At 44.4% G+C, this 22,055-nt stretch overlaps 2 protein-coding genes across 3 annotated transcripts in view; one reads left to right on the top strand and one right to left on the bottom strand.

The window, feature by feature from the left end:
* ankrd11 (ankyrin repeat domain 11) overlaps positions 1 to 16,765 on the top strand; it is a 96,073-nt gene extending 79,308 nt beyond the window's left edge. The window contains exons 5-14 of one of the 2 annotated variants that reach the window (XM_069174029.1): positions 3,241 to 3,414; positions 4,404 to 4,604; positions 4,710 to 4,852; positions 7,733 to 7,880; positions 7,974 to 12,432; positions 12,533 to 15,263; positions 15,488 to 15,586; positions 15,991 to 16,134; positions 16,233 to 16,325; positions 16,439 to 16,765. In XM_069174029.1, coding sequence (XP_069030130.1) covers positions 3,241 to 3,414; positions 4,404 to 4,604; positions 4,710 to 4,852; positions 7,733 to 7,880; positions 7,974 to 12,432; positions 12,533 to 15,263; positions 15,488 to 15,586; positions 15,991 to 16,134; positions 16,233 to 16,325; positions 16,439 to 16,624 — 8,378 coding nt within the window. In that variant the 3' untranslated portion in view covers positions 16,625 to 16,765. Of the gene's footprint in view, positions 1 to 3,240; positions 3,415 to 4,403; positions 4,605 to 4,709; positions 4,853 to 7,732; positions 7,881 to 7,973; positions 12,433 to 12,529; positions 15,264 to 15,487; positions 15,587 to 15,990; positions 16,135 to 16,232; positions 16,326 to 16,438 lie in introns of both variants that reach the window. The other variant, XM_069174028.1, reaches the window with a different exon arrangement.
* LOC138213379 (general transcription factor II-I repeat domain-containing protein 2A-like) lies at positions 5,580 to 6,530 on the bottom strand. Its single transcript, XM_069174446.1, has one exon. The coding sequence runs from the start codon at positions 6,528 to 6,530 to the stop codon at positions 5,580 to 5,582; it is 951 nt and encodes a 316-aa protein (XP_069030547.1).
* Positions 16,766 to 22,055: the final 5,290 nt, after the last annotated feature.

The raw sequence follows: 22,055 nt of genomic DNA, 5'->3' as shown, positions 1-22,055 counted from the left end.
GATGTGTTTCTGCATTGCTGCACTGAGACTGTCATGAGTTACTTTATAAATGCATCATTGCATTACAGTGTAAGCATTGCTTGTTTATCGACAGCTATAGTGACATTAAAAATGAATCATGTCCTCACGTTTTCCACTCTGAAAAGCATATTTTTAGGTATGAAAATACTCACTGTGAATATATAGAAGGCTAAAACTTACCGGCCGAATGAATTTTGCTTTAAATGCTTTAAATCAACTGTTTTATTTGTGACTTTTTAGCTTACGTTAATATCTTAAAACATGACTTATTTTGTCCTTTTTGGCTCCCTCTTAACATTTTCCCAATCGCCACCATGTCTTTTGCCATTTGAGCAGGTGTGCGTCACAGTAATATCGGTGGTTTGCAAAGGGAGACAGTGATGTGTGCAGATCTTCAGTCCGCACATTTTATTTTCGTACTAACAGGTTATAACAGTCAGAGTATCTTTCTGTTTCACACACTTTCAACTCTGAAGAAAACCAACAGACAGATGATATGCTCACTGACTGCAGCTGCTTAAAGCCATATGTAACAAATGTGCCTCTTGGACAGACAGCATCGTACACTTTTCTATTTTCATACTGTATTTAGGAGTCTCACTTGCTCAGTACAAAGCATTGAGAAAACATCCTGTTGGCCACTTCCTGCCTCTTCTCCCTTAACTTCCTGTTTGTGCAAGTTTTATGAGTCCCTAAGCAGAACATTGTTTCACTCTAACGTAGCACGGTCAGACATACCTGGTCGGGCTGGTTAGAGTGGTTCTTCTTGTCGTGGCGTCTGCTGGTTAACTGAACCAGACAGTCTGTTTGTATGATGGCTTTAGCACACACTGTAGCATTGTCTGCCTGTCATATCAAAATCGAGCTTTATTCTAACCTGACATTTATGTTTGATGTGGTCCCCTCCCCCTGGCTTAGGTGGGCAGTCTATTCATGGGGTGACAATCCATAGCTTTCCTTTTTTATTCTCCTTTTCTCTAATCTTGTTAGTCAAGTTTCAAACAGTAAGGAGAGTAAGGTTTCAACCCTGTCTTTAAGCTGAGTAATATCGTTTTACTGAGACGCATAAAAGCCTTCGCAGTGTTCCCTAAATAGAAATCCAACAGAAAGACTGTGTACTATGTGAGCATGCCCACTGCGCTGTGTAGTTGTTGATTTGTTTAATTTGGTTATCTACATGTGACATTTATTTTTGATACACATGGTACGCTGTCTTTGCCATTTTAAACTGTATCTTTCCTTAAATTCTCACAGCGATTAACCAAACACAAAATCCCATCCTTTATAAACACGTAGAAGAAATGTTGTCTGTAGCTTTGTCTTATTTTTCCACTATATTCTGTTAAATCGAAGTGACTCGCATTTGTATAGTCAGTATTTTCTGAGTAAAGAATTTGTCATTGTTGTGCTGCTGTTGTAGCTCAAAGGTTAATCATTCCTGCTTTAATTGTTGTATATAATAATTACCGTACAAAGTATGACACATGGCGCAATGTCCGTTTAGATTTGTGCTTCCTGATGATTTGTGCTACATATCAGAGACAAGCAGGCCAGCTTTCTGCCACTGATGATGAATCTTGTATTAGAGACTGTAGTCTTGTGTGCTGTTTAGCAGCAGCATACTATATAGCTGCATCAGGTTAATAACTGCCTTCCTGCCTCCCAGTCTTGTAAACATAGCCTGGAAAAGCTAGCTTAGCACTTTCTCTGCTCTGCTGCTGAAAAAAAAACATGTTTGGACTGCGTCTGTGGTTCCCGCTGTTAAAGCCTTAGCAGAAGGAATGTGTCTAAATGGCAAATGCTTTTGGAGAACGTGAGAGTGTATCAAAGAGGGGTGGAGGGCACATTAGCTGTAAGTGTTCACAGATGTTAGTGAAAGTTCATCAGCTCTGTCTGTACTCGCGATTGGAAAAATATTTTCCTGGAAAACCTTTAGACACCGGAAGCGTGAGCTGCCGTGCTTCCTTCTTGCCTTGTTTACTCATGTGTTTTTGGCTCTGAGTGATGCAGCCAGACTTGGACTGAAAAGAGTCCCACAAAAATCAGCCTCCGACACATCCATCTCCTCGTTCTCCTTATGTGCACATTTAACTGTGCCGTCTCCATTCCTCTACTTAGCAGGAGTCCGTCTTGTCGGTAGCGTTTGCTGCGTGCTGTGCGAGTTGTTCCCCCTCAGTGATGAAGTGTTACAGTCATGTGTAGCTTTACCCTCCGTGTGGGTCATCAGATGGTATGGTGCCACTGAAAATAATTGCTGGGTGTGTCTTTGTGGAGCAGCAGCTTTTGTCCAGTAGCACCGTGTCTCCAGTAATCCTGGCAGGCAGGCAGACAGGCAGGCAGGCATGCGGTGACCTTGGCAAGGCCATGTTGAATTGAAATATACACCAGCTATTTCGTAATAACTCCGGTTCTGCCAAGTCACACCCTCTTTCCTCTCTTCACGATTCGGGCTGATTGGCTTGGAGACAGACATAAACACTCCCTTCCTCAGGGGCAGCTGGGTAATAACACAAAAGTCACCCGCTGCTACCAGCGAACTCTCACACACGAGGCTGATGAGAGCAAGTGTGGTGTTTTGTTTTTGTTTTGTTTTTTACAGAGGTTTATACACATTGAAACTATCACACTTTTTGCAATCGGAATTCTAAAAGAGGGCAAAATATGTGTTGTAATGAATAAACTATTTGTTAATTGTACAATGAATACTTTTTGTTTTATTGTCTTTTGGTGTGACAAAGTGAAAGGTTTAAGCGCTTTTGTTGTTGTTAGAGCTTATTTGTTGGCTTAATCAAGATAAATATTTAGGATTAGTCCTATAGCCGTGATATTTTCCATGTGCTTTTAAGAATTATCATAACAGTGAAAGGTTGATACAGTGGGTATTGCAATTATGGGTAAAGTTCTTGGCTTAGATGACAGATTTTTTAAATAAACAATTTTGTATATTATTTTGTTTTTATAGAAACAGCATGGAATGTAGCAAAAAAAAAAATGTAGTAACTGCTAATTAAGTGTTTTTGATTTTAGTAGTCATAATGACAGGTATAATAATCACAGTAGAGTCAAATGTTTTTGTTTTTTTATTGTTATTGCACTAATAACACTCCATTACTCTCCCCTTCCACAAGATTTAGGAAATTAGATTAGTGTGAATGAACATGTAGTTGTGTGCCACCCAATAAAATAAACTCTGCTCCTCTCCTCTCACTCTTGTCACAGAGAAACCAGGTCCAGAGCGGAAGCGCATTAAAAAGGAGCCCACCAACACCCGGAAAGCGGGCTTGCCGTTTGGAATGGGGATGCCAGGGATCCGGGCCGGGTACCCCCTCTCCGAGCGGCAGCAGGTGGCCTTGCTCATGCAAATGACAGCTGAGGAGTCCGTCAACAGTCCAGGTGCCTGCTCATCATTTAGGCCACGTCTTCTGCGGACGGGTGGCAGACAAGGAAAAAGGGATGGGAGGGAGCTTTGAGTGTAGCTTTTTTGTTTATTTTTGGATGTTGAGCATTTTGCCTGCTCGGTTTTTGTCAAGTCTCACTCATACTCTGGACAGAACCAGTTCCTTAATTCGAATCCCGTACAAGCTAATCCACATTAATTCTCATTACAGCAGCAATGTAAATGCATGCTGTCAGAGATAGATGTTGTTTTGTCCTAACAGCTGTAACAGTTACAAATTGGTTCATATGCAGTATTTTTCTTAAATGCAGCATGTAAGGAAATGAAACTAACTCCTCTGCTGGTGTTGCGTTAGTCTGGAATTGATGGTGCAATCTCAGCATCTGAGCAAAATGACAACACACATCCAAATGCAAAAAACCTGCAAGCATTTAGTTGCTGTTTACTTGTTTTCTGCTGTTAGATGATTATTCATTAAAATTACTGTTTGCTTTTGGCTGTTCAAATTGTCCATTTATTTGTGGTCGACAGAGTCGCCTAAAATAGCTTTATTATTGAAACCTTGTACTTTTTCATGAACAGTTTACATTTGCGATAGAATTAGGTGGGTTAGGACCAATGCATAGTCACTTTTATTTATGTTAATTCCTTTGTTGCATGCCTGGAGGCATGGACTTAGATTAAGTGAGTGTGTTTCAAATGTCATTGGGGACAATAGCTGTACAAACTCAATAATGTAAATGTGATTAAGGCTTGAGTTTAATCTTGTAAATGTGATGAAATGAGCTGAAGTAAAGTAGGTCCGACCGTCTCTGCTGCTGATGGGTAGAGTGTCATTGCCCCCTTCTGGCTGTGAGCAGCTCAAACGCAGTTATTCACAGTAGAAGTAGTAAACAAAACAGAGACAATTGAAGCAAGTTCTTCAAAATGATGCCATAAGAAACTGTTCTAGTGTTGTAGTGAAATGTTGTTCTCCCGCCTACAGACACAACACCAAAGCATCAGTCACAGTCCAGTCTGGGCCAGAAGGGAACGCCAAACTCTGCATCTAAAACCAAAGACAAAGTGAATAAACGGAACGAGAGAGGAGAGACTCGACTGCACAGAGCAGCAATCCGTGGAGAGGTACGCCGCATCAAGGAGCTCATCAGCGAGGGAGCTGATGTGAATGTAAAAGACTTTGCAGGTGAGAGCCTCTTTATTTACAGTCACTGTCCTTTAGCCATGTAGCTATATATATACATTTATATGTGATATACACTTCTCACAATGATATTCATCTTGTGTTTAGGCTGGACTGCATTGCATGAGGCGTGCAACAGGGGCTATTATGATGTGGCCAAGCAGCTGCTGGCAGCCGGAGCAGAGGTCAACACCAAGGGTCTGGATGATGACACCCCTCTACATGATGCATCAAACAATGGACATTTCAAGGTAAAACGAAACAAAATCATGCAAAGGAAGCTCATGTCCAAATGCATTCACCACTGTTAAGAAAGCAGTAAAGAACAAAATATTATTTCAAAATTCAAAAGAAACCATTTATCATAAAACTCTGAAAATGGAAAAACTAAAGATGGTCAAGAAAACTGTCCACCATAGAGATGGTGCGGATGTTAAGTTGTTTAAATACAAGGATAACGGTACATATTTTCAGACAGTCTCTTCAGAAGTTTTTTCATAGTTTTGTTACGAATGAAAACAGACCGCTAAAGCAGGGGTGGGCAAACTTTTTGGCTCAGGGGCCACATTGACTTTTAAAATTTGACAGACGGGCCAGGCCAGCACCAGATGCATACATATCAAACATAAACATAAAAAAGGCATTACAGTGTTAATACGTACATTCACTTTTAGTGGGAACAGTGTTGTTGATCACCCTTCTTTGCTAGTGCATCGAAGTCTGGTGTTAGTTTTGTTGTGGCAATTCTCAGAACAGATCTGAGGTGTTCATCACTCAACTGGGATCTGTGAGGTGCTTTGTTGGTGTTCATCACACTAAAAGTCTGTTCACACACGTACGTAGAGCCAAACAACACCAGCATCTTCTGTGCCATCTTCTGGATGTTTGGAAATTTGGCTGCGCTTAATGAAGCATAAAACTCATCCAGTTTAAGAGAGTTGAACTTCTCCTTTAAGACGGTGTCACATTGGAGATCAATCAGTTCCAACTGCAGCTCCTGTGGCGCCATTTCAGGGTCTCGTGTGAAGGGACATGAGACCAGCTGAAGTGACTTGTCAATTTTTCCAAAATCAGAGAACCGATGGCAGAATTCTCCGTGCAGGTTGTCCAGTGATTTCCTGTATTTTTTTCCACATGTCGAGGGGCTTCTTTCAGCGTAGCCAGCGTGGGGAAATGAGCAAATGACTTGTTTGACATTTGCTTTGAGAATAAAGCTAGCTTGGTTTTGAAGGCTCTGACGTTTGTGTACATTTCATGCACAAACTGGTCTTTCCCTTGTAGCTTCACGTTCAGCTCATTCATGTGTGTCAGTATGTCCACAGCAAGAGCTAAATCACAAAGACAATCTGTGTCACTCAGCTCAGGAAAATCGTCAGCTTTCTCAAGTAGCTCCAAAAATGAGATAATCTCCTGTTTGAGCTCCAACACTCGTTGACATACTTTCCCCAAACTTAACCAGCGGACGTTGGAGTGGTGAAGCAAGTCCTTGTGATCAGCGTCATTTTCTTCAAGAAACTTAATGAACTGACGACGGTGAAGTCCCCTCGCTCCAATAAAGTTAACCACTTTTACAACTGGCTTCACTACGTGGTCGAGCTGCAGGACGGATTTACACAGTGCTTCCTGGTGGATTATGCAGTGTAAGAAAATGACCTCCTGCTCAGGGTTGTCCTCTTTCACCCTCTCCTGGATTCTTTTGAGCAACCCGACGTTTTTTCCAGTCAGATTTGGCGATCCGTCCGTGGTAACGTTGGCGAGCGGACTCCAAGGTAGCTGTAGCCTCTCGATGACCCCCGACACGCCGTCATACGAGTCCTCTCCCCGCGTTTTCCCCTTCAGGGATTCCACGGCCAAAAACTCCTCTGTTATCTCAAAATTGTCATTAATCCCTCTGATAAAAATTAAAAGCTGAGCGGTGTCCTTTGTCATTACTTTCATCCAGTGCCAAGAAATATAATGTAAATGACTCCGCTTTTTTTGTTTAGCTTGCTAGCTAAGTCTTCGTCAATTAGCTCAACACGGCGAGTCACTGCCCTGCGTGATAAGCTCATTTTTTCAAATTTGTTCTTGCTCTCGGGACACAAGATACCTGCTGTCTCTACCATGCACTCTTTGAGAAACTCCCCTTCGGAGAAAGGCTTGCTGGTCTTTGCTAATTTGAATGCCAGCAAATAACTTGCCTTCGTGCTTGATTCTTGGATGGCAGTTTGTCAGATAAAGGTGTTTTGCTGAGCCTGCAAACTAGCTGCCGACCTCTGAGCGGTCGTCGTCCGTTCTTGCGTTGACTGGTTGTTGGCGCAATTAGCATGCTTGGTGGAAAAGTGACGGCTGATGTTGTATTCCTTTAAAACCGCAACGGTTTCTTGGCAAATAAGACACACAGCCTTCGACCGGACTTCAGTGAAAAAATATTTAGTCGTCCGTTCCTTATTAAACACTCGGCGCTCGCTGTCGACTTTTCTTTTCTTTGGCCCGTTCATTGTTGCAGATGGGTTCAGAGCAGCAGCAGAGTAACAACAGAGAGCAGCTCGGCCTCCGCAAAATCAAGTCAATGTATCACTGCGCCTAGTGCGCCACCTGGTGGACCGCCAGGTATTACAGGACAAGGTCAAATGAATGCAGTCATAATTATGATATGATTTGATTTGGGCAATTCTGTACCAATCTTCGGCGGGCCGGATTAAAAAGACCAACGGGCCGGATGTGCCCTGCGGGCCGTAGTTTGCCCACCCCTGCGCTAGAGAATCTCAAAGCCATCGTACTTTCTCACCTCTGCACAGCTGGCACAAAGTGGATGTAAATGTCTGAATATCGGTTTTGGAAAGTTACTGAAATGGTTGGACTCAGACCTCACCTCACCCAAATATCAGGGAGGTGTGAGGGGGAGGAGAGGTGCTGACCATCCAACGAGCAGTTCAGAAAGGGTGAAAAGCCAACTTTAGTCTCTCGTCATTCATAAATCTGACAGTCTGTTAAGCTTATTCATGGTTTATGCATTTGACCAAATAATAATATCATGGTAGAACAGTTTTGTATCCTTTCTCCTGTAAAGTCTGACCCATAAGAGTTAGTAATATCACCCCTTAAATTACAATTTCCTTGAATGTAATCTTTAACTTTATTGGTTTCAGGTGGTTAAGCTTCTTTTACGGTATGGAGGTGACCCGCGACAAAGCAACAGGAGAGGTGAAACACCATTGAAGGTTGCCAACTCTCCAACTATGCTGAATCTGTTGCTGGGGAAAGGCACTTACACCTCCAGTGAAGAAAGTTCATCAGGTATCTAATATTACATGACTGTTGTGCAAGTCATTAGTGTAATTGGGTCTTTAAGTGTTGTGTATTGATTCTCCTTCTTTTTACATCCCACAGAATCCTCAGAGGAGGAAGATGCCCCCTCGTTTGCCCCATCCAGCTCTGTTGATGGCAATAACACAGACTCGGAGTTTGAGAAGGGCCTGAAGTTGAAAGGGAAAACCGCCGACCCTCCTAAGTCTGCCGTCACACCCGTCAAAGATGAATACGAATTTGATGAGGATGACGAGGAGGAGCGTGTCCCTCCTGTGGACGACAAACACCTTTTGAAAAAAGACTTCCGCAAGGAATCAATTACCAAGACCAACAGCTTCATCTCTATACCCAAGATGGAGGTTAAAACCTATTCCAAAAGCAACTCGCTCACACCAAAGAAAACTGTCAGGCGGATCATCTCTGACAGTAACAGTTCAGACGAGGATGATAGGACGTTGTGTTTCACACCAGCGCCTACGCCACGGCAACAAGCCCAGCAAACAAATACCAAGACTAGAGACTCTGGCAGCATGAGCTCTAAACAACAAAAAGACAAGAATAAAGTCAAAAAGAAGCGAAAGAAGGAGAGTAAAAATAATGTCAGTAAAGAAGTCAGGTTTGGTAAAGTCAATGACAAATTCTGTACATCTGACTCTGATTGTGGGGACATGGAGAGTGAGGATGACAAGGGCTCAAGTAGTATAAAGGACTCTTCAGCAACAAACCTGAAAGAAACCCCTGGCTTTAACGCATCCTCCTCTTCGTCTTCACATGGAAACTTGAACTCCCAGAAACAGGCACCATCATTAGCAGAACAGCATCCAAAGCAGTGGAGGACAGATGGCTGGAAGACTGTGTCATCTCCCCCATGGTCAGACGTCAGTTCTCTCTCTGATTCAGTCAGAACAAGACTGTCCAGTGAGTCGGACTACTCCTCTGCTGATTCCAGCGTAGAGTCAATAAAACAAGTGAAAAGGAAAGCGCAGGAGAACAAAAAGAAGAATAACAACGTGCACAGTAACACTGTAGACAAGAAAAACTCTGAGCTCTACAAAGCGGCCAGTGCAGAGAGTGCAGTCTCCAAAACTGATGTGGACGGCAAAGTGCTGAAAAAGCATAAAGTGAAGCACAAGCACAAAAATAAGGAAAAGGACAAAGCTCCTAGTCTAGTGCTTAATCAAGATATGAATGAGAAATTTGTCAAGAGCTATTCTTTTGATTTTGATGATTCAAGACAGAAGTCCCTAATTGTGGATTCCGAATCGCCAGCAGAGAGCAAAGTCAAATTATCAAAACACGAAAAAGACCATTCAAAAAAGGAGGACAGGCTTTCAAAAACCAAGTCTGAGGATAAGGATTGGTCGTCTGGAAAAGACCTGCACAGGACGGCAAAAGAGGAGAAAAACAAGAAAACAAAGGACTCTGCCAAGGACAAGACAAATAAGGAGGAGCGGGAGAAGCCTTTAAAATCTGACAAGGATAGAAATGTCAAGGAGAAGGAGAAACCCAAGGAGGATAAACAAAAGGCTCACAAAGAGGAGAAAAAGAAAAAGTCCAAGGAGAAGTCCTCTTCAAAGGCCGACAGGAAGAGTGAGCAGAAAGAGGAAAAGCACCTAAAGGTGGACAAGGAGAAAAACACCAAGGACGAGAAGGAGAAATGTAAAAAAGACAAAGCACAGAAAGAGGAATCCGAGTATGAAGGTTACGACGTCAACAACCGTTTCCTCAACCTGGAGGACACAAAGCTCAGTGCCTCAGATGACCATCATGACAGATGGGGCTCCGAGATGTCCTCTGACTCGTCCCTCTACGGAGATGACAGCTGGGATGCTCCTGTCAAAGAGTACAAGGAATACAAAGCCAACAACGCTGTTAAACTAATTGTTGAGACTGTTAAGGAGGAGACAAGGAGGAAAGACAACAAAGTCAAGGACAAGAAATCAGATCACACCGAGAAAAGATCAGAGAAGGAAGCCACTTCGAAGAAAAAGGACAAAGACTCTTCAGAGAAGACGAATGAAAAGAAAAAAGACTGGACAGAAAAACAAAAATTAAACTCCAGCCACTCGGTTGAGAAAGAAAAGAAGAGGAAGGAGTCCACGGACACAGTCAAAGACAAAAAAGACAAGGACTCTCTGGAAAACAGTCGAGACCGTAAAGACTCGTATGACTTCATGAAGGAAAGAAAGGACATAAAAATCAAGCAGGAATCTATACGAGATGAATATGGCAGTGACACTTTCTTCAAAGAGGTTGATGCTGTCGGTAAATCCTGTGACATCAGGGAAAGAAACCACTCTGGAAAGGAGAAAGACAAGAAGGGCGAGGGAATGGAGAAGCGAGAAAAGACAAAAGCTGACAAGCACAAAGAGAAAGCAAAAGACAGAGGAGCCGATCAGGAGAAAGACAAGAGCGAGAAAAGCTCCGCAGAAAAAACAGTCAAGGAAAAAGATGCAGACCGGGGCACCAAAGACAAGAAGGAGGGAGCCAAAGACAAACACAAAGACTCTCACGGCAAAGACAAGGATCGAAAGATGTCTTCAGAACAGACAAAGGACAAGAAAGAAAAGGCCTCTCAAGACAAACATGTTGACAGGGAGAAGGATTTCTTGGAGGTCAAGAAAGAGGAAAGAAAACCCGAGAAAATCCGCGAGAAAACGTGGTACAAGATAGCTGACATATTCACTGATGAAAGCGACGATGACGAGGACAGCTATAATGGTGGTGTGCTGGTGTCTGACTCCATCAGGAAAGACTCGACACCTGATCAGGATGAGCTGGATCACTTCCCTTCAGAAAAAATGAGAAAATCTTCTGCAGAGACTAAACATGCCACGGAAAAGGCAAAAGACAAAGAACATAAGGACAAGAAGAAAGATAAGGCCGCGTTTGACACCGGTAAAGAGAGGAAAGGCTCCCTCGAGAAACACAACAAAGACAAGAAGGATTCAGTGGATGCCAAACATAAGGAGAGAAAAGACAGGATGTCCATGGACTCAAACCAAGACAAGAAAAACAAGCAGAAGCTGTTGGACAAAAGGGACGCAAGCGAGGAGAAGACAAAGACTAAATATAAAGACAAGCAGGACCATTCTAAGGAGAGGAAGCCCTCAAAAGGCAGTGGTGAGAATGAGAAATCACTCCTGGAAAAACTGGAGGAGGAGGCTATGAATGACTACAAGGATGACTCCAATGACAAGAACAGTGAAATCTCCTCCGATAGTTTCACCGACAGAGGTCATGAGCCAGTCCTCACGAGCTACTACGACTCCATCAGCCTGACCGACATGTCCGAGGACAGGAGAGACTCCCTGTGCATATCGACGCCGCAGGACAAGTTCAGAGAGAAAGAGAGGCATCGACATTCCTCCTCATCTTCATCCAAGAAAAGCCACGACAAGGACAAAGAAAAGGTGAAGAAGGAGAAAGGAGACAAACGGGACAAAACAGAAGAAATCAGAGAGTCCTACAACCGCAGAGAGAGCTTACCTTTCGAGAAGGAGCCCATGCCTCTAGAGGCCGACCCTTACACATTTCCGTATGGAGGTAAGGGAGACGGCGAGGATGACTTTGATAAAACATTGGAATTTGAAAAAGAGATGTCCAAAAAGGACAAGGACAAAACAACGGGTGTCATCAGTGACCGAATGAAGGACAAAAAGAAAAAGGAGAAACATAAGGAGAAGATGAAGGAGGAGAAGAATAAATACATCGATGGCTTTGGGTCCTTCAAACACTCCAAAGAGGATGTAAAGTCAGGGTTGAAAGATAGCCCACAGGTCACTGTTCTGAAGGACAGGTCTAAAGAGGAGAGTCCCAAGTTTGATCTGAAGAAAGACAGAAATAGGGATACGCTGGACAAAGACAGGATAGACCACAGTAAATCTAAGGCGAAGGAGGAAAACGAAAAGCTCCCTCAGTCCAAAGACACAGCGCGGAAAGATAATCGTCCACGGGAGAAACTGTTGGTGGACGGTGATTATCAAATGACAAGTTTTGGACAGATGTTGAGTCTAAAAGACCAGGAGATTGAAGAGCGCCACAAGAGACATAAAGAGAGAATGAAGCAGATGGAGAAACTGAGACCCAAATCAGGAGACCCGAAGCTCAAAGACAAAACCAAGTCTACGGAGGAAGTACGGAAAAGTCGCAGTGAGCTGTCATCGAAGAAATCCAACAGCCTGGAGTCTGGTCTTAAAGAGAAGAAGCTGAAGGATGTGGGTCTCCCGGCCCAAATGGTGTCTCCAGGCAGCAAGTTCCAGCCTCCTGACAGTCAGAACTCAAAGGACTGGCTGGCTGGCCCCCAAATGAAGGAGAACCTCCCTGCTTCTCCCAGGCCAGATCAAAACAGGCCGACTGGTGTCCCCACACCAACATCTGTCATCTCCTGCCCCAGCTTTGAGGATGTAATGCAGACTCCACGTACCCCATCTTGTAGTGCTGAGGATTACCCTGACATCATGCTGGATGGGCTGGACTGCCAGAATTCATCAGCTATGACTATGTCGATGAATGCCTGCTCCCCGTCCTTCTTCGAAAGGTATTTGAACTTGTAAACACGCTGCAGGTTTACTCTTGTGACAATTTGGAGTATGTAGCATATTTTCTAATGTCAAATGTTTTTGTTTTTCTCCCAGCAGGTATTCTAACTCCCAGAGTTTCCAAGAGGGCACCTGTCCTACTCCTGCGAAAAACCTCCAGCTGCCACTCGTCAGCCGTTCCGCGTCGTCAGATGTCCGCAGGCCTCTCGAGGATGAGTTCAAGGCAGAGGCTGACAAGTTTCTTCGACAGCAGAGTGATCCCGTGGCTGAATTTGATCCATCCTCTTCTTCTCAACCTCTTGAAGACAAATCGGCTACTGTGGATCGGCTGGAGTGCCCGTCGTCTCCCTATTTTTCCCCAATGAGAATAGTGTCGCCTCGGCAGGAGCCAGTCCACCCAACACCAGATGTGGTCGCACCAACTCTTGTTGACACAGAGGTTAATGAACACCTACCTGAAAGTGTATACAACAGTTTCTTACCCAAACCCTCAACACCAGTTCACAGGCCAGACCCCCAGGAGCCCTGCTTTGACATCGCTGCACCACCAACTCCGGCTCCTGCTGCTTTACCGCCCCTGGATATCGATGACATCTCCGAGCCTCACCACAGTGAGCCCAATCTGGTCCTCTCAGATCTTCCCTCTGTCACAGAAGAGCAGGAACAGGAACAGGAGGATGAAGAAGAGGAGGAAGAGGAGGAGGAGGAGGATGACGAGGAGGAGGATGACGAGGAAGAGGAAGAGGGCGATATGGATGAGAGAGTTGAGGGAGACCACTGTGAAGTGGAGGAGCCAGAACAAACGAGAGAGCCGTGCTCCTTCTCCCCTCGAGTTGAAGACCCTCTGAGGAAGAGCTGGCCTGCAGAGTCTCCAGACCGGCAGGAGCCGGAGGTCCACCAGCTGTCGCCCACACACTCTGCACCCACCCATGGAGAGAACTGCTTCGAACACATATCAGGCTGGAACCCTGATATGGACCTCAAATCTCCACACAGGACATATGGGGAGATAGAGGCTGCCGTCTCCAAAATAACAAGCCCTTACTCCCATTCGGACAACGACATGCAGCCCTTGTCTGCACACCCCTCTGTCACTTCCCCCTACGCTGCCTGGAATAGGTGGCACAAAGAGGACCCGGAGGACTTCGATGAGCAGAAGGAAGCTGTGGCTGACATCCCCTCTCCAGAGAGGCCTGACACCGCTTTGGATGCGGAGCCCAACTATTTAAACACCTCATCCTCCTCCAATAGGCTGGAGTCTTTCTTCCAGGACTGCAACAGGCCGAGCTTAGAGGACAGTCACCAGATGGACGCGGAGTCGACATGTGTCGAACCAGACAGCAGGGAGAGCGCACACAGCTTCAGCGCTACCACTGATGGCCACATAGCCCCAGCTGTGGACCCTGAGCCCGTGGTGCCCTGGGCAGACCCGTTCTCGGCGGATCCAGACGAGCTGGATGACCTGGGACCGTTCTCCTTGCCTGAGCTGCCGCTACCAGACAAGTCGGAAGAAGCTGAGTCTCAAGAGCCTGAACTGGCTGACCCCATCAAGACCGTGCCGTCTCACATCAGACATACCATTACGGACAGAGACGACCCAGACATAATGGAGGTAGACTTGCCGAGCCTGGCGAGCCTGGCTAAGACTTCATGCCAAGCTGGAGACCTTCTGGAACCTGCTGGACAAGACTTGGTTGTGCCGTCACCACCGGCCACCTTCCAGCAAGACTTGGACCCTGAGCCTCAAAGTGTGCCCGTCAACAGCTCTCTGCCTCTGTGCGTACAACAGGGCGGCATTTTGGAAAGAAAATTACCTTGTGGAGAAGCTGATGAGTCGGAGCCCAGTATGTTGTATTCATCTGTGAAACCAGATGCCAGTCAGCAACATCTCATACAGATCCATTCCCTCCCTGAGCCGCTGCAGTTACCCGACGATTCGGTGTCTGCTGTCCAGTCTGAGGCGAGACAGGAGGAGATGTCTGACACCGTAGCAGAATCTGTGTCATGCAGTCCTCTTCCTCAGCTCCCGCTGGCCGTCGCCTTCTCCAGCACGGTGGAACTACCAGACACGCAGGAGCCCGCGTCCAAGCTAACACCGGTAACCCTGACCACTGAGTCCACCACTGTAGATATCCCCAAGAAGGTGGATGAAATCCCTCAAAGGATGACCCGCAATCGCGCCAAGAACAATCCCGCTGCTGCTGCTGTCCCTCCTACCTCCAGCATAATAACCTCGACCGCCGCCGCCACCCCCGTGACGACCAGTCCGGTGGTGAGCATTAACCCAATTCCTACGAGAACCCCGACACCCACCACAGCGTCCTCCTTCTCCGCTCTGAAGAAAGACAAAGACTCTGGGCTCAGTGTCTGCTCTGCTGCGTCTAATTCCACCCCAGCGGTGTCTGTACCTCCGTCTGTGACGACCTCTGCGTCTGTGGTTCTCAGTAAGACGACAAAAGGCCGTCCTATACCCATGGACGAAGAGGAATCTCAGACCCAGCACCCACGAAAGAGGAAGTTTCCTCGTTCTGCTGGGCAGCAAGTCCAGGTCCAGCTGGTGAACACAGCCATGCAGCAGACGAGGGAGATGATTCAGCAGACTTTAGCTGTCGTGGTCAATGCCATCAAGCTAGATGATATCGAGCCCTACCACAGTGACCGTTCCAACCCTTACTTTGAGTACCTGCAGATCAGGAAGAAGATCGAGGAAAAGAGGAAGATTCTGTGCTACATCACCCCTCAGGCCCCGCAGTGTTACGCTGAATATGTGACCTACACGGGCTCCTACCTGCTGGATGGCAAGCCCCTCAGCAAGCTGCACATCCCTGTGGTAAGTTACGGTGTCTCTGCATTATCTCTTATAACAAAGCAGGTTCAAACTGTGTGGGATAAAAGTCTGATTCTGTAACGATTTCAAAGTTTGGACAGCAAAAGAAGAAAATATAAGTGTGTGGAATGTTTTCATTTCTATACATAAACACTGTAACTTAGTGTGTAGATGTATCAGAGGGTACATAATAGGTGTATAATACCTTGTTGTGTTTTGCTCATCAGATTGCCCCACCTCCATCGCTGTCAGAACCTCTGAAGGAGCTCTTCAGGCAACAAGAGGCCGTGAGAGGGAAACTCAGGTTGCAGCACAGCATCGAGCGGGTAAGGAATAGATTCTCTGGACATTTTCCTATTTTTTAACACGTCTCATATTATTCTCATCTTATTCTCTGTCCTAAATTCCCTCCGTCCCAGCTTTCCTACACTTAGCCACACACATGTGCACCGAACGCTATGAGCACTTCTTTGATGAAAGATCAAAGCTTTTTTTGAATAGAAATGCAAGTGAAATCTGCATAGCCTCCCCTCCTTAGTTGAGCCAGAGTGAAATGCAATCTTTTTCATCTCGCTCTCTAATTAAATGACAACCCTTATAATGAAACATATGTGGCAGCTTTGTTGATAAAGAGCCCTTTCTATTAACCTCAGAAACATGGCAGTCATCCTGATGTTCAACTTCATATCTCATATTCCTCTTCTTTATGTGCTGTGCTTGCTGTCCACAGGAGAAGCTGATTGTCTCATGTGAGCAGGAGGTTTTAAGGGTTCACTGCAGAGCAGCCAGGACGATAGCCAATCAGGCTGTGCCATTCAGCGCCTGCACCATGCTGCTGGACTCTGAAGTATACAATATGCCATCAGAGAGCCAGGTAGGAAATATACGAGTACTCACCCGAGTGTCAAGTAAGCAGCCAGCTGTTACTAAATCTATTATTTACTCACATTGTGACTTGTTGTGCGTTCGCAGGGTGATGAGAACAAATCTGTGAGAGATCGCTTCAACGCGCGTCAGTTCATTTCCTGGATCCAGGACGTGGATGATAAATACGACCGCATGAAGGTAAATACTGGCCCTCTGCCGTTACTGAATATGTATTTTTTTCATTTAAAGACATTGATACCGTACTGTGTGTATACACAGAGTGGATTCATGCTTGTCTTTTCCTTTCCCAGACATGTTTGTTGATGCGGCAGCAGCACGAGGCAGCAGCGCTCAACGCGGTGCAACGGATGGAGTGGCAGCTGAAGGTCCAGGAGCTGGACCCAGCGGGACACAAGTCCCTCTGCGTCAACGAGGTGCCGTCCTTCTACGTGCCAATGGTCGACGTCAACGACGACTTTGTCCTGCTGCCTGCGTGACACAGCTGTGCTTACAGATAAGAGAGCAAACTTCATCTGAATCACTTCTTCTCAAAGAGACTTCGTTAAACAGAGCGAATGGAAAGGGCTAGCAAGTTTGAAAGAGGACTTTAGACAGGAAAAAATTATATTCTATAGAAAAAGAGTAAAGAGGAAAAACTTGCTTTGGATTCCCTTCTGTGAAGAAGGAAACACATTTTTACTGGGGAAAAAGAAAATACACAACTTGCACTTTCATCCTCAAAGTTTTTACACTTTTGTTCGATCAGAGTGTGAGAAGCAGAAACAGTTTTTGCTTTTAGGCTCTGACATCGGGACACAACTCCTCAGTGCTCAGTTCTGGTGAGACAGGGGGACAGAGATATATTTTCTGCGTTTGTTTTTGGTCCCTGCTTCGATACCCACCAGCACCACCGGGAGGACGTGTCAGAGAGGAGCTCTCCCAACAGCGTGGTGCCCGTCCTGAGGGAGGACTGACGAGAAGCCTCCCCCGTTGACGCAGGAGATCTAGACAGAGTCCGGCACTGACCCGGAGGAAGTCAACGGAGCCGTGGTGCATCACAAGGATCTTCAGTGGATCCAGGAAGCTAGACCAGCCACTGAAGTTTTTGGGGTTACAAGACCGTAGACCCAGAGGATGCTCTCTCTGTTCATACCGCACCGGGCCGAGCTAAACGGTCGCATAACGAAGCCTGCAGCAGGCTGGGATACAGCAGAGAGGTTACGATGTGTGTGCACGTCAGGGCCCAGTGTCTGAGAGGAAGAGACTGACCCTGCAGCCTCTCAGCCTGGCTACACAGAAGAGGACAGGCCCGGATCTCTGAGGACAGACCGGAGTGTTCCTCAGCGACCCCGCCTGCTCCAACACAAACACATCGGACCGCCATGGACTGCAAAAACACCACAGGACAACCAGAAGAAACAAAACACAACGAATGTTGAGATTCAAAGAGACTATTGAGAAATTGTGGTTTGGCAGGAGGAGAGAAATATTGTTTTTGTCTATTTCTTTACTTGGGCATTTCATTGTTTCTGAGGAAGTGACTTGAAACACTACAGAGCCAATATTAGTTTAATGGAAAAAAAAACAAAAGAAAACAGAAAAAAAGTTGTATTCCGTAAATTATGTACAGTTTTTATATTCGTTAACCAATGTATTCTTGCTGCCTTCTAGATAATTTATTTTGCCACACATTACTGCACAGTTGTAAATAACCTATGTACTGTAATATCACTCAGTTAAGTGTAAAGAAAAAAACATAAAAGAAATAAAAATTATCTTTTTATGTACAGTTCACTTTTGGGCAGCACTTTCCCCCCCCTCATATCCATGGGCCAAAATGTGTACACGATTCTGTCAGTATTTGAAAGACTCCAGTGCACAGTTGTATGATCTCATCTGTAGATTCAGTCCGGGGTTTGGTAAAGAAACTCACCACAACGCAAATAGCTGACAGTCGACCCTTCTGGATTAAACGGGCCTCCCACAGGCCGACCACCGTACAGTCCCTCAGATGTAGCAGAATAGTTGTTGAGGATTTATTTAAAGAATAGACAGATTATTATTCATTGCTTTACTACACAATTATATCTGAAAAATTTTGAACCAAGAAAATGCCTTTTTCAGTGAAAAAAAAGTGTACTCATTGTTGGGCAAAGTCACATAGATATATATTGGTAGGATGAAAGTTAGAGTTGTCATTTACAAGCAAAACCATCATGTTAGTTTCAAATGGTTTCAAATAATTTTCTTTTGCTTGTTTTTCATTTACAAAAATTGGATTTTCTAATCATCACAAAACGTCGTCGTGTAAAACCAACAAGACACGGGTCTTTCAGCACTTCGTCCTGTTCTCCCTGCTCGTCTGGTTTTCCCGTTAAATAGACTGAAGAGTCGTAACAGACACTGAAAGGTTTCATCCCTCACTGACTCTTGTTTTGTCCGTCTGTCTGCCCCTCGTTCAATATTGTAGAGCAGCTTATTTTCTTGGTGCTGTTCCAACTTTACTCACTGGGTGGCGCCAGCGTGTCAGAAAACTCAAGAACCTTATTTTGGCTTAAGCCTGAGACCCGAGGCCTTTGAATGGGTGTTTTTAACTATATTCAAATTTTATTGTGGCCCACAGAGAGGTCAAGTTCCCTTCTCGGATCAGTTTGTTAGTCGCTGAAGTCATCATAGTTAAACATTTCGCTCCAGTCACGTCATCCTTCTGATTTTTATCGGTGTCTAACCTACGAGGGGCTTTGCTGGTGTCGTCAGGGATTTTAAATGTTAAGTTCCTTCCTCGTGTTGTTAAGTTGCGTGGTGGTATTTGCCATCATCGTGTCCTTGCGTCAGGCCCAAGCAGACCGTTAACGAGACTTAAACCTTCTCAGAATGAACCAAAAAGTGAACAGACATCAACGCAAACAGTGGAGGGGAAAGAAATAGCTTCACGCTGAATTGACTGATTTGTCTTTAATTTTTGTAATAGTTAAAAATCCCATTTGTGATGACGTGTATTTGTTCTCTATTTTTTTTTTTTTTTAGTGGGTCTTGGTTTTGAAAAGCTTTCCCGACCTACCACACGGGCCGCCCGCCTGCCTGTCTGTGTGTGAAAGCTGCTCACGTATCCTGATGGCAATATTATCTGAACCTTTTTAACTTATTTACACACTGTCAGTCAGCATAGCTGTGTATGGTATGTCTAGTCAAGTGCAATGGTTGTTGCTATTACACTGTGCAGGCAAGGTGGCTAGATGTATAGTCCAGGATACACACATCCTGGTTGGTAAATACACACATTTGGATACAAGCAGACAGAAATTTGTTTTTTTTTTAAACCCCTGTTTGTCATGTTTTTATTCTATTGTTGGTTTCTCTCCGTTTTTGTGAAGAGGGTTAAGGGTGTCTTTTTGTTCACAGAATCTATGTGTGTGTGTGTGTGTGTGTGTGTGCGTGTGTGTGTGTGCGCTGTGTGTTCTTTTAGCTAAGTGTATGTAGTTTTTGAATGTTGTGTTTATCTTGGAGGTTTTTTTGTTTGTTTGTTGTTTTTTTTTTGGGGGGGGGGGGTCCTGTATTGAGCACCAGTGGCATGTCAATCACGTTGCTTATCGAGCAGAATGTATCCCGTTACTATGCCCTGACCGACACCCTCTCACTATTGTTTACAAACATCAAGAGCGTTTCCGTTTCACACGTCACCTTTTTTTAACGGTTGAAGCCCCGCCTTTGTTTGTTACTTCTGTAATCAGTCATTTATTTGAACCACAAAGGCTTGAAATGGTGATGACGGTCGACGCAGCTGACAGGCGATCTCTTCCCCCCCCCCCCCGGTTTGCGGTTCACCGCTGCACAGAGCAATAGACGAAAACACATCCGTACCCGCGTTGATTCTCCAGTGACCATTCAGCTAACGTGATAAATTGAACACAGACACACACACATCTTCGGATGCACAGTAGAGCACTTGGCCGTGGTGATACAGATGCTAGCCTGACGCCACCTCAGTCAGCAACATATTACCTCTACTCTCCTCACATTCACTCATAATGTTGATTTTGAGATTTGTTATTTGTTGTTTTTTCTTACTGGACATAAAGATACATAATTGCTATTTTTTGCATTATATAGAATCACGATTTCAAGCCTTTTTTTCTAGTTTTCTTTTGTTTGTTTTTTAATTAAAACCCAGACTGTAGCTGTTTCTTTGTTCCTTTTTTTTTTTTTAGAATGGAAAATGACTAATAAAAAGCATGGAGAACTACTCTTTAAATGGTGAGAAATAACCTATTTATTATCTTTTTGTTTTTTCTGACACCTGTGGTATGTTTTGAGTTGAAGTTGGTCTCCGCTGTGTAAATTTTCCTCCTTGTAATGCGTGAGAGACATACTGTACATAGCTCTGTAAATAAAACCTCCCAGGACGTTTTGCACCCTCCTCTTTGTACTAGTCTGAAAAATTGCGTAGAATGTGGGGTTCTAACAGCAACGAGCTGTGTGTGCTCGCTGCAGGTGATTATGATGTAACAATGTAACATTTTTTTATTTGTACAATGTAGTTTATTTGTGTACATATTGTTGGAGCAGCTAAAGGGGGAGGGGAGGGGGGGGGGTTGTTGATGCTATCGTCAGTGCTGTAACACAAATCCAGTACTTTCACCTCTAGCTGTTGTTGATTTCCTGCAAAAAAAAAATAAAGACAAAAAAAATTAAAATGAGAGAAACTGAAAATGAGTGGATGGGGGCAAAAAAAGACTAAAACTGAAAAGTAAAAATTCTAAATTGTTATTTTCTACAGTTGCATGTACAGAGAGCGCGAGAACTGCTGTTGTTCCTCAGAGATTATGTTCGTTAATAAAATTTTGAAATATTACCAGCCGTTCTCTGGTTCATGTGTTTGCTTCGTCTCCGTCAAACTGCATTTATGCAAATTCTGATGCACCCAAAATACATATGTATCATCTCATATTTGAACATAGACACTTAGGTATCATCATATTGAAATTTATCTCAATTAAATTGTACTTGCATAGTGTCAAGTCACAACATAAGTCATTTTAGGGAACTTTAAACTTTAAAAAGAACTTCACCAACATTATAGAGAGGATCCCAACAATTCCCACGAGCGATAGATGGAAAGAAAACCTCCAATATGATGACATCTTAACATTATGGTGGTCTTGTGCAGTCTGTTGATAGCAGTCTTTATATGGACCATCGTTTTAGTTCCAGGTCCCATATTAAGATTATCTTTAGTTTTCAACAGTCAACAGTGCTGGACAGACACTTTAAAAAAAGCTGTCTTTCTTCTGAAGTCTGTGAAGAAAGCATGAAGACTGTTTAATGTTAATTAAACTGCACATGCAGGTTAGTCTGTCACCATTTTTCCTGCCAACACGAGCTTCTTTTTGCTCTTACTGTATGAGTATTTACATTGCATGGGACTTCAGAAAGTTGCATTAAAATAAATCATATTTGTTGAGTCCTTCACAGACTACAGACTTAACCTGGACACCACATACTCTATTGTGTGAGTTTTCCAAGTTGGGTAGACATGTAAATTTTGGACGACCTGTCAGCATTGATAATGTGTCCCACATTGTCCCACACAAACATACACGTTCAGTTTGTTGGGATGTGGTTAGCCTATAGCAGCAGGGTGAGGTGACTGTGTTTGGTGTCTGAAATCTTGAGCGGGAGTAAAACATGTTTCACAATCTTCGTGTCTGAAATGCCTCTTCTGACGTGGCTGACAAATTTGGAGCAAACGGTAAACCGATAGCCTGGAAGAGTTCTGGCTGAAGTCAGATGTCTGATATGTGTTACACTCTCTCTGAATATTTCAGTGTAATTACAGTTCATATTTCAGAGGCAGATGAAAGAAAACAAACATATTAATGAAAAGCTTTTCTAGATCCTGAGTCGAGCAATCCCAGCTCATCTGCACAT

Source organism: Embiotoca jacksoni, unplaced genomic scaffold (assembly GCF_022577435.1).
Source record: "Embiotoca jacksoni isolate LCO1_2020_lvr unplaced genomic scaffold, fEmbJac1.0.p SCAF_6, whole genome shotgun sequence".
Taxonomy (NCBI): Eukaryota; Metazoa; Chordata; class Actinopteri; family Embiotocidae; genus Embiotoca; species Embiotoca jacksoni.
Note: the sequence above shows the minus strand (reverse complement) of the source record. Positions and strands in the feature narration are given on the sequence as shown.

Excerpts from the sequence above, each read along its gene's own strand:
- LOC138213379 (XM_069174446.1), bottom strand. The coding sequence starts at position 6,530 with ATGACAAAGGACACCGCTCAGCTTTTAATTTTTATCAGAGGGATTAAT.